The following is a 12,571-nucleotide window of genomic DNA, read 5'->3' on the forward strand; positions in this document are numbered from 1 at the left end:
ATTATGGATACAATTGAGACTTTTGTGTACGAAAGAAACCTTTTTTTTGGGGGGGGATCATGACTAACATGTGTCCTATGCATACTGAATCAAATTTCCACTTGATCGCGATCATGAAACTACTAGATATTACTATGAGAAAAAGCGTAATAACAAGAGTGTATGTAATCATCAAATATGGGATAAAATTTGATATTGAACTGATCCGTCTCGTAGCGCGTTTACTCATCGTCACTTCTGCTCCTGGGTCTCTTGGACAGATGCTCATCTCCAGAATCCTCTCTGTCTCTCTTCTTTTTCCCAGAAGTCCCACTGCGGGCAACTCCGGACAACAAGACATCTGCGTCGTCGCTGGTAAAGTTGACGAAAGTCATTCCGCCAAAAGACGACACTCTCTGAGGAGAGGAAGGAGTTTTGAGCTTACTTGAGGGCGATCTCGCGCCCTTGGCAAGTGGTGTAGCTTTGGGAGTAACAGGTAATGTAGGAAAAACGTTTCGCTTGGAAGGTGAGGGAAGACGAGCGATAAGTCGTGAATCTGTACCGGGATGAGGAGGAGGGTGTACACGGTGAGGTGTAGAGGGCATACCGTTGGAGACAGGGTAGTGCATGGGAGGAGGATGGATGGTAACAGATGAAGTTGTAGGGATGACGGGACCGGAAACCGCTGTGACTGGGGCAACACCGGGGATTAATTGGGGGAGGGAAGAGAAGAGTGGTGGGTCGTTCACCTTGGGGATCTTGGTTTGATGTTCTTGGAAATCGTCCGCTTCGGTGATGCTCAATCGCCTAACACGCTTGCGTGACTTCGTTGCCATTTCATTCTCATCTTCTTCGGCACACACAGGTAAAGTTGAAGGACGAGAAGGAAACGCCGAGTTCGTAGTCAGAGAACGCATCTTGCGAAGAGACATTGGCAACGGATTACTTCCAATTCGCAGCATAGGTGTAGCGGTCGTAGAAGAGGGAGGTGTAAAGGGGAATCCAGGAGAGTCGGGGGTAGGAGGGAAAGTTGAGGAACCCAAACCCTGTCCGCTGACTACCCGAGTCGGCGTGAACAAGGAGTTACCCGTTCGCGTTGGTTTAGGCGTAGGAGTAGCTGGCATAACACGAGAATAATTTGATGAATCAGCGTGTGTGAATAAAGGCGAGGGTTCACAGGTGTAGAGAGGTCGAAGACCGGGAGTGCCCGTCGGCAATTGCTGTGGAGCATATGAGAACAAATCCCGAAGAGGACCGTTCTTTGATGTCTTGTAGCTACCAGCAGAGAGACTTTCAGATATACATCAGCTCATGTCTTCTTAACTGCATATGATTCAGTGCGTACCTTCTGTTCATAGGTTCAGATATCGGAGGTCCCAGAGGTACCGTTGTTTCTTGGTCTCGGAATCCTGGAGCAGTCGAAGGTCTCACTAGAGACTCGCCTTCATTCGAACACATGACTGCCTTTGGATTTATGGTAAAATCACCTATGGGTCCAGCCACATGGGTGTCTGGCTGAGAAATCTCGATCGCAGGAAATAGACCGACATGATCCTGCATTGTCGAGGTCTGAGGTTGCCACGACAACATTGGCATCGAAGAGGAAGAAGAGGGAATAGATTGGATGTCCACTGTGTTAGTTGTGTATTGAGTGGACGAGTCAAGGCTTTCTGGCGATTGGAAAGTCAAGATACTGGCGGCGGTGTTGACGCCATTTTCACCAGTGTTGAAACCACCAAACACGTTGTCAAAGCCATTGACTGGCGCTCTGCTACTCACAAAACCGACATCCATCCCCTGCTGCTCATCCATAACAAAACTCTTGGAGTTGTCCCAGTCGCTCTCCGTATTCAAAGGTTCTTCCTTGAGCAAAGGCATGGAGACGACTTGCTTTACAAAGCGGGGATTACGAGGGGCGTCAAGAGTGGGATTGGATGCCACTCGCATTGCTCTAGGAGTCACAGAGGGAGTTTGGTAGGTAGCACCTGATAAGTTGGAGGAGACATCATCCCAAGGAAAGTTTGAGCGAGTAGAAGAGAGGAAGATGCTATCGGCGGGAGTGATGTAGCCATATTGGTCATAGCCGCTTACACTTGACTTTGAAGACTTGATAGGAGTGATGAAAGCATCCATTGGGCTGGATAATGTATGCTCTGGAGTGAATAAATCACACTCCTCATAGTCATTGGTACTCTTGGGTGGAGTATGGAAGATTCCAACCTGCCCGCATTTTGGCGTTGAAGGCTGAAAGTCGTCATTGAGCACATCGGAAGGTTCTGAAAGGGATGGTGAGGAGATGCTGGACGAGCGATTGCTGTTAACCACCTTTGCGTTGAGATTATTGGAGTCGAGGGTAGGAGGACAAAGCTCAATAAGAGAGGAGAATGAGAGGAAATTGGACTCGTCGAACTGAGAGCTTGGATCGAGAAGAGAGAATTCGGTTTCAAAGAAAGACATTTTGGCAAAAGTGAGTTGGATAGACGAGTGTCTGTGGTAGTACTCTAGCGATAGTCGAACCTGCGACCAGTAGAGAGCTGCCTGAAGTCTAGCTTCAATAAAAGAAGAGAATGAGCCTGCGGGCGTGAAGTTGTGAAAAGAACGGAGTAGACAGTCGGCGAGAACAACATATGATAGAAGGGTTAAGTGAGAGAGAAAGAAAAAAGTCATCAGCATTATACCATGTCTTGGTACGGGGTACGGTTGAGGGCTCGGCATTGGTTGAGTAACTTACTCTTTAATCGTCTACCTGGACGGCGTTGTCTGTAAACTGATGGAAATCGGATCGACGCGGGTGGAAGGGAAAACTTTTTTTAATTGATGTTCTAATGGATGGTCCGCAGTTGCGATCTACGCAAAAGAAGATTCCAAGTGGCTTGTAAGTGGTAATACGGATAAGGAGGGGATTGTTTTAAGGATAATAAAGGCGGACAGAAAAGAATGTTTGGACGAGATGGCGTTTGAGGGACTGCTGAATGTTGTTCGTCACGCTGTGCCTGGAAAGTCAGCCGGGTGGGCGATTTAATCTCACTCGTCATATCCATAAAATGGAGGCTTACGACAACTCCGTCTCTTTCAAACTTCAAAGTGGCTTCCAAAAAGCCGCCGACTAATAAAGTAATGCTCAAGAAATATATATAAAAGATCCGACGCGTAGAATGGTCGCACTCGCAGTTGAGGAGGAAAATTAACAGTGGGCGGTGGTTAGCGGCCCTCAAGAGTAGGTCTTGTCACTGAATGAGCCGCTCACTGCGCGGTGCGATTATTGGAGAAGATAGGATACAAAGATGATGGAGGAAAGGGTGTTGAATAGATACTCTCGACCTCGGTTTTTCTTATAGCTGTTGCCGTTGTCGGGAAAGAGGATGCTGTACTGTGCGGTTGAGCGAAAGGTGTGGTTTAGCTGTGGTCTTGGTTGAAAGGGCTGCGAGCTGTAATAAGCTGGTTGGATGGAAACGGAAAGTCGTGTGCATGGGAGGGCGGGTGTGGATAATTTGTTTACATGATATATATGTAGTCGTACGCACGGACGAGACGGTCGGTGTGCTTCCAAAAGCACTTCTCTGCTGTTCCTCGCCGCTCAGCATGGTCCTAGAGTGCCTCTTCATGAACTCTCGTGATCCATATTTGGATGGATCTATTCCGCTTGCTGACGGTATGCAGCAGTACGACAGCTCTCTTCCTCGTACTCGTTGCCGGCGCACATGGGTGCCTTTTTTGGCTCTGCTGATCCCGAATCTCGGCCTTTCTCCTGAAGCGCGCGTATCCTGATTTCAGGAACGCGATGTCTTCACTTCTAAAATCCAAACTTCATCCACACGCGAAGGCCGCCTTCATGATGGGACCCTATCAGATGCGTAGGAAGTATGAATTAACAACTAACCACCCTATTGAGGTGCAGGATCACACCTTTTGGCGCTCGCCACACGTTCATCCTTGTGCCTTTCCGACTTCTAATTTCCTCCTTATTACTCGTTGTCCTCTCTCCTCTCAACGACCCACCGCGCGCCCACGAATAGTTTAAGTTTTAACTTTTTATACTTGCATGTTCTTCTTCTTCCCCTGATTTGTTCCGAACCCCCCGGCTGAACTCTAAAAGAATCACCATCCTTCATCTTCTTCTATATCGACGGTCTGCGGCCATGCAAGCTTGTGAGTTGCAAAGTACACTCCCTGCTATATGATACATGCAAGTCTACGCCAAGAGTACCAAGGACAATTGGGAGCAATAAGAGCGTCAGCTCCGTATAAACCGCCTTGCGCTCATCAACTGTCGGAAAAGACGGAGTAAATTCACTCCGTGGCAGCTCACAATTAACTCATTGACCATTAACTATAGTGCAATAACCGCCATCTTCTATTATAAATATATGCTAAAGATCAGCGATCAACTACAGCGTTTATTAGTCTCCGATGATCGCTCTTCTGATCTTGTTTGTAAAAGAGATCCCTTGAAGGATCCAGCACCGCACAGCCCTCTTGCCGGCCATTGATATGAACGTCGATTGTCAGAGCCGAGTCGGCATCATTTACCGTCAACTGAAAGCTATTATCTTCGACCGTCGTCAACCGAAAAGGTCCCATTGAGGCCCCAACTGTCGATCCTGGTGGCGCTGTGTAGCATGCTTTACATCTTATCTTGCTCTCTTTTCAGCGTTCCTTGTCTGTTCATAATTTTCATAATTTCCTTCCCGTGCCCATCATCATGTTGCTACATTATCCGAATCCAAAAGAAAAACATGATCCCATAGGGCGCTGCTGCACTGCAATAGGCTATACTGACAAGACATATTTACCTATACCTCGTCTTGCTATTCCTTGTCCTTTTACCGATTTAAAATTTCGGACTTCATCTCTGCCATTTCTTCCATGCTGACAGTATTCTTGTATGCCTGCTCTTCCTTTCCCAGTAGCTGAAGTTCTGCCGGCAAATTATATTTTGCAAATTAATTTCCAGACGACGCAAGCGGGAAGTGAAGACGCTCAGTTGCTCCTGATCGAAAGCGTCTTCGGATCGCATGAATGAGACTGTTCAACGGTTGCTGTCCATCTATACCGATGGGAAACTCCATGAATCCATTCAGAGTCGTTTATGTTGCCTAAAAATATTATGCAGCGTCTGTGCAGCACGATGTGGACTTCTCCGAATCCCACGCGCCCAGCGACGGGCTTCGGACCTCCATCCGACGATTAAAAAAAAAAAGACGATCCGCCAATGAATGAACAACTAATGATTTACATTTTATCTGTCTTATCAACCTTATCAATCGTCACTATCGCAGCAATCTGATAACATCATTTTCCACAAATGTAATTGTTCCCAACGGGATCATCTTGCTGCAAGATAACCAAAGCGCAGCATTACTAAAAGCATGTCAGTCTAACATTGGCGTCGCGGCCCTATTATGATCATCACCTTTAATAGGTGCTCTAGCCAGTCGTCGACCTTCACTCAGCCACTAATCACTGCCAACCTGTTTGGGTGAGTACGCACATTTTTCCAGCTTAGCTCTTATTGGAATTGTCCCTCTACATAATTAGTCAATCTTGAAGCTGCTCGTTAAATCGCAATCGACCCTAAGCCATATCGTCATCGAGCACATTATATGGCATCTCCGTGCGACACCAGCAGGTTGTTCCGGATATCTAAAAATTTAGGACTTGGGGCTTTCTCCCATGTCTTCTGGCTATAGAACCTTACAGACGGCTTCAATGTTTAAGAACATCGAGGCTAGCGAACGAGTCGTAACTTATCCGGATGGGTCCTTACTGATTTGAACGGTAAAAGAACGCAGGTTGGGGTGACGCCAAAAGCCATTAATTCATGCGAGATTAATTTGAGGATTTACGTGAAGGTCGAGTAGCAATAGCGGCTTGACACCTAATCGCCGGACTGTTGTTCTTCCTTCTCCGGATCATAGAATCTCCTTCTCTTGTTCGTGTTTGTCCTTCGACCCTGGTAGTCAGTATCGCTGCTGCCGTCATCCTCATCATCATCACTCTCCCTCTTATCCTTGGAAGAATCATCGTCGCTATCATTCCACTTTTGTAGACCGAAGATCAACAGGGTCCTTGACATATGAATTTCAAAATCGGGATGCATCTTGCTAGAACAACTCACTTCTTTGAAGATCACGAAACGTACTTCGAGGAATTTTTTTCTTTTTCGTCTATTTGTCAATACTGCACGGCAGATCCAAGGAATGATACGTCCGGTTCCGAACACAGTTCTTTTGAGTCTTTCAGAAAGTCCCCCAAAGGCGAGATCTGCCCGTCTCGGTTATTTCAACGGTGTCCAGCGGTCTCGGAAACGGGATACTTTCTGATTTTTAGTGTATGTCATGGTCTTGTTTTCCTGTCTCCTACGTGTCAATCCAGGGCTATGGCATAAATATCAGTCAACACTGAACAAGCACTCGCATGGGCCAAAAGGACCAGGACTCACTTCGGGCAACGTAAAGAATTAATATGTCGATTGACCCATTCGTTGCCTTTCTCCCTGGCCTTGGATGGGCCGGAGCCGCATCCACTCTTGTATGAGAGACAGGACGAGTGTGGATGACTATCCTCTCCTTAGTGCATCGGAAGTTGGCATGGGTGATGGCAACCTTTGAAGGGTGCGGGTAATGGGGGCGATAGTCCGATGCAAGTGGAGTCAGTAGCGACTTGCCGCGATCGGGGGAGTAGATGAAGGAGCAGAGGAGCCGCTTAGAACTAGTTGTTAGGGGAGCAAATGCTCTTCCTCCAGACAGTCTATCCAGCATCAGCTTCAAATGCAGGTAGATTAACTCACGACCCCTTGTTACGTCGGCGCCCACACCGATCACGAGCTATTCTAGGCAACCCAGTAAGCACAGTAAGAAATGCACGATGACTGGATTGTGCATAGCTGGACCAGGCCAAACGCCGATCGCCTGTTCAGGACGAGAAATTAGGAAAGCAAACCGGATGCCTGCTGTAAAGTCCCTGAAAAGCTAATATTCCCACACCCGCGGTGCGCGACTTACTACCGTATTCCTGAGATCGGGGATGACTATGCAGCGATTTGGGGGGTTCCGGATCTCGATTCTGCTATTTTTGAAGAGGCTAAATGGGACGGGAAGGATTATGGCATTTGCTATTAATGATCGCTGTCGGATCTCGGTTGCGAAGTGTTTAGTGAGGTGTGTATGTATGAACAAGTTGGAGGGCCGGTGGCTGCTTCATCGTTGACAGCAAACGAACAGTATAACGCGTCAGAAAATTATTTATTTTACTAAAAGCGTGACGTCGCTTCTCTGGCTTCTGGGGGATGGGACACCATGTTGTGCGCCTACTAACAATACGCTTTCGGCTGCCTAACGGTGCGTTGTTTGCCGTCCAAAACCCGAATTTGAGATTCAGAAGTCAGCCCCAAAAAGGCTCCGAATTCGGATCCAAATCTTCGATCTCAACTGCCTGTATGCCGAGGTTTGGGCTGGCTCCCAGCAGCCAACCCGGCGCTTTTCCGTTCTCGACTTTAAAATGCTGAACGCCGTGTGAATGCTTGAGAGCGGTGAAGGAGGGTAGCCTAAAGGTGTGCATTATGGCATGATATGCAGACTATTCGGTAAAGCAAACGGTCATTGATTATGGAACGGTTGCCGACGGTGGCAGGCAATTTGAATGTATTTAAAAGGGTTCGGGATCTGCCCAGTATCCAGATTTTGAAGGTCGGGGATCTCAGGAAGACGGCTGTACATGGGAATTAAGTACTAATCATCCCTCCCTATCTCGCCTTTTCTCCCTCAAAGAGTGTGTAAAGGCAACAGTAGTAGTCAATCAAAGATGGAGGGGTAATGCCCAAATGGTTATGTCAGCGGAAAGGAAACGGCGGGAATACAATAACCGGTCATGCATTCCTGATGACCTGTATCTATAATCAAAGCTACGATTCTTCAGCCGATCTCACAGATATTAATTAAAACTGTAAGTATGGTCAGCCTATGAACCCTCTGCTAGATGATAGAGACGACTCACTTTGGACAAGTCACGTCCAAAGATACCACGCTTGACCCAATCCAACATCAAAAGCAATCTAGTCCTCATGGAAGTTTGCTCAGACCAGTAAATACTGGAGCAATGGGATTAGCAAAAATTATTAACCAGGATATTTTTTCACTTACGATCGCCAAGCATACATGGCGAGTAAACCGCCAGCCAAGGACCAGCCTTCATAATCAAAGACAGCACTACGAATGCGCTTGTCAGTTGATTTTTCTCTCGAAACACTACTTATACGTACGAATTTCCGATGTAAGCCAAGCTGCCGAGGTGTCGGTATTCGAAGGGATGGTAGTAAGACTCGTCATCGAGGTCGAAAATACCGTTGCTGCTAAGGGTGTCACGCTGTTTGGCGAGCTTGCTGAACTTTGCACCCAAATACTTTCCTTGTTGACTCGCAACTTGGGCGGTCTACAACACATAATTAGCCGCCAAGCGATTATGAATAGGCCGTGGAAGACACTCACGGCTGGGTAACTGGTGACCTTCTTCGACAACTTCGCGAACAACTCGGCAACCTCGTTCAAAGTGAGCTTTTCGTCATGGTCCCTGTCAAACTCCTCAAACACGGCGCGCCTGCAGACATTTGAATCAGTTCCGTCGCCCATCCACATTCAGTTTACTCACATCTTCGTAAGAGATCGGTGAGCAAGGGGGTGCTTCTTCTTGATATACTTGACCATCTCTTGCCACTCTTCATAATCACTAAGCCCTCATCAGCGAAATCCTGAGAGCACATGGGAAGAAACACACATGTTACCGTCCTTGTTGATGTCGAATTTATCCCAAAGGTTGTACAAGTCATTCATAAGATTGGTCTGAACAGTAGCGGAGTCACCGAGTGCGTAGACAGAGCCTTGAGGGGCGCCCTGCACACGGAGGAACCCATCGACCTCAACGGCTTTAGAGTGGTACTGGTTGGGGAGAAGCTCAACAAGGCGTTTAGTGAACGGCTGCATGGCTATCATAACCTGTTAATCTCGCTGCATTTTTATGGTCAATAACTTACCTATACCAGTGCTCCAGAGAACGAAACCAGCTTCGAGTTCCTTGATCTCGGGCTTGGCGTCCTTGTCCTTCGGGTTTTTTATTGAGAGAATTACTCGGCCCTCCTTGACTTCTTGAACTCTGGAGATAGAATTTAGCGAACATTCAGTTAAAAATATAAGCAACACCTACCGAGCATTGATGATGACCTTGACATCATTCCTAGCAAACCTCTTCTCGGCGTATTGAGAGATCTTCTCAGAGTAGGTGTTAAGAATGTGGTCACGACTTTGGACGACAGTCACCTCAACTTCACTGGATAAGATCTTGGGATACTAGTGACGCCAGAAATTAGCAGATGGCTGGATACACGGAACCCTTTTGGGAAACCCACGTATTTGAGGACATCTTCAGCCATCATATCAGCCAGCTCAGCAGCAAATTCAACACCGGTAGGGCCACCGCCGCAAACAACGAATGACAGCAACTTCTTCCTCTCATCAGGTGTGGTTGTGGGCAAGGACGCGAGTTCGAGGTTGTCTGTACCACAGTCAGTATACAATATACGTGCAAAATGAATATATAGACCTACTCATGACCTTTCGGCGGATAGCTTGAGCGTCTGGAACTGTTTTGAGTTGGTAGCAATGTTCCAAACCCTTGACGCCGTGGTTATTTGTTGTGGAACCGACAGCGATGACCAGCTTATCGTCTTGGAAATAAGTCAGCCTGGTTCTTCATAAGTAATAAGATATTATTACTCACAAGGAACATAGCACCTCATTGTCCCCTCTCCATCTTCCTTGGGAACTTCAACCTCCAGAAGCCTCTCGGTCATGTCGAGATCGACAGCAGCTCCCATCAAGTAATGACCTCTGACCCGCGCAATAAGTTTCCTAAGAGGCTCCACTAATGAACGAGGTTCAATAGTACCGACGCACGCCGAAGGCAAGAGGGGAGTGAAGGCGAAGTATGTCTGGGGAGAAATAAGCGTTACGTTATAGGCATGTGCTGGCAGAGATTGGATGAGGGAGACAGCCTGCCCTAGCATTAGCTATACCTTCTCCATGAACGTAGAATGGCTTACACCCCAGCCTCCGCCAACGATAACCAACCTAGGCTTCCCTCTCATAGCCCTTTTCGTATCATCTTCCTCATCATCCAAATTCACCTCGATGATCGGCAGATTCTTCTTACCACCAACTCGAGGTTTCAAACTCAGAGGGTTACAGGGCACACGATCGACATGTCTCTCAGAGTAGGTAAACGCATCATGAACCAGAATTGCGCCAGTGAGGACAACGAGACCAAAGATGGAAGACAAAACGAGCCTGATGCTGACAGACAAGTAAGGGTGTTTACTCGCAAACTCCTCTGAAGAGATACGGAAGGTGCTGCGAGTACGGACGAGGTTGAGCTGGGAATGAGGCTTCGAAGATGGTCTGTGATGCCCAGCGAAGAAATTTTGGGACAAAGCTGAGTTGGTTGGTCTTACTACCTTGCCGCCGGCATCGTTCGAGAGGGACCGAAAAGTTGAGGGCGGCAAAGGTCGTATCGGCCGAAGGGTCGAGAGTCGATGTGGAACTGAGCCTGGGGCTGGCCTAAGGCGGAACATGATGGTAGGGATGGGCGTTCGCCTGGATGCTGTTTGGAGGGGAAGAATGGAGCTATTGGGAGAAGAATGGGTTGAGATGGGAATTGATGAAGTGGAGCATGCGACTCGCCAGAAGATGGGCAATAATCAAAAGGGACAACGCAGAGCTACGAGTTCACCAATAAATGCGTCGCCGACGTCATTGGTACTGAGTCACGTGACAGTTGATCATATTTCAACTGTCGTTAGAAAAATCGAAAGCCGGCGAACTAAGAAGCCCACGCAGGGGAACGAATACCACCACAACATCATCAAATTGAACATAATAATAATGAAGGTGGACAAATCGCATTACGCAAGAGGAGATATAAGGCAAATGACGTTTTTCGTCGGGAGAGAACATGTTTTGGTCGAACCCAGAAGTCGACCAAAATAAACACGCCCAAAACGCGTTTTGGTACTTACGTAAAATGTGAATTTTGGGTTTTCGTCCGACCAAAACGTAAAATTGGAAGTACCTAAATTATTAATTTATCACCCCACGCATGTCGCAGCAGGGAGTTTCTTGACCTCCACCACTTGCTGGACTACTACTAACTACTCTTTGTAAGACATTGAGCTTTTATGATACTGGTGGTCACAGTGTACCAGATACAAGATAATTTCCAGTATACGCAAGATCTGCTGTCTTACCTGTTCCCAGTCCCGTTCCATCCGATCATAAATTCTCCGCCCGATATGCAAAGCCAGTAGTACGCAGCCCCACTGGAACAACCGAGAACGCAGGAACTCATCGAGAAAGCTCCACGAGAGACTCCTCACGTCCTTGCCATTTTCCCGCCTGGTGTGTCATCTCTATCAACCATCAACCAACATAGCCGCATCAGCCATAATCCCGCCGAAATACCACGCACGCAAGACTACATGTCATTGCGACTTAGCTCGCTGTCCGAAGGTGAACATCCCCCGGGCAACTCAAAGACGGCATGAGAAGCAAATGCAGAGCGCGTTACAGCAGCTCAAGCTAGCGCCACAGAAGCAATCAATGAGGACTGTTTTGACGAAAATGATGGTGGCGACGGTGGCGGCGGTGATGTGGAAATGCCTGAGGCAAATGATGAGGTAAGCTGCTTTCTAGTGAGAAGTCAGTAAATCAGATATATTCAACTTGGTAACTCGTTGCAGAATGAAAATCCCCGACTGTCTGCTGCCAGACAGAATGTAGCTGGAGAAAGTGAATCAACCACACAGGAGGCGAGTCAAGGGTTCTGCGGCGGAATCTAAGGAGATAATCACTGACTCTTTCAACACCTATTGTTTAGAGCAATCCCAATCTTCATACTACAAGCGCCGAGCCTTCGATCTCCAATCCCCTAATACGCCAGAGATAACGTACAGTCTGACAAGATAGGTGATGTTTTTTACGGCGAGCACTACAAGTCACTGCTTGAGAACGAGGTGGAAGTGGAGCGTGAGAAGATTGGCGTCAATTACTTCTCTGATGAAAGAGACATTGCTCTAGCTTTCACGTCAGATGGCTTCTGTCCCTTCAAAAAGCGATCCGCCACGTGCTGGCCCTCTTCCTCCACAACCTCAACCTCGCACCTGGCATTAGGACCCCCATCGAAGAGCTTATTCCCATGGGGATTGTTCCAGGGCCTAAGAAGGCCAAGGACTTTGACTCATTCCTTTTCCCAGTGGTGGAAGGATTGTTGAAACCGGCAGTTGGTGCGAGGACTTGGGAATGCGGGAAGATTTTTCACCTTGAGAGCTCATCTCCTCTTCGCCTCCGGAGATACTCCAGCTGTCTCCATTTTCATGAACATGAAAGGCACCAATAATTACTGCCCTTGTCGAATAAGCGCTCGCGAAAGCACGGCATCAAGGGCAAGTCAATTCTATCAAGGCTGTCCACCATCAACTTTCCGCTATCCTTCCCGACTGACTTCATGCACCTTGCATTCGCGAACGTTCTTCCAACAATTGGTTGAT

General features: G+C 47.6%; 2 protein-coding genes across 2 annotated transcripts; both read right to left on the reverse strand.

Annotated features, from left to right (window-relative positions):
- Positions 1-221: 221 nt before the first annotated feature.
- On the reverse strand, positions 222-2,436 carry CNBG4010 (hypothetical protein; the record flags this gene model as incomplete). Its single annotated transcript, XM_769008.1, has 2 exons — positions 222-1,269; positions 1,325-2,436. 2 exons carry the CDS (start codon positions 2,434-2,436, stop codon positions 222-224), a joined length of 2,160 nt encoding a protein of 719 aa, XP_774101.1.
- Positions 2,437-7,915: 5,479 nt separating this feature from the next.
- CNBG4020 (hypothetical protein) lies at positions 7,916-10,600 on the reverse strand (the record flags this gene model as incomplete). Its single annotated transcript, XM_769009.1, has 13 exons — positions 7,916-7,921; positions 7,975-8,068; positions 8,121-8,186; positions 8,240-8,409; positions 8,466-8,574; positions 8,626-8,703; positions 8,752-8,959; positions 9,008-9,126; positions 9,178-9,320; positions 9,380-9,525; positions 9,578-9,697; positions 9,751-10,024; positions 10,073-10,600. 13 exons carry the CDS (start codon positions 10,598-10,600, stop codon positions 7,916-7,918), a joined length of 2,061 nt encoding a protein of 686 aa, XP_774102.1.
- Positions 10,601-12,571: the final 1,971 nt, after the last annotated feature.

Source organism: Cryptococcus neoformans, chromosome 7 (assembly GCF_000149385.1).
Source record: "Cryptococcus neoformans var. neoformans B-3501A chromosome 7, whole genome shotgun sequence".
Classification (NCBI taxonomy): Eukaryota; Fungi; Basidiomycota; class Tremellomycetes; order Tremellales; family Cryptococcaceae; genus Cryptococcus; species Cryptococcus deneoformans.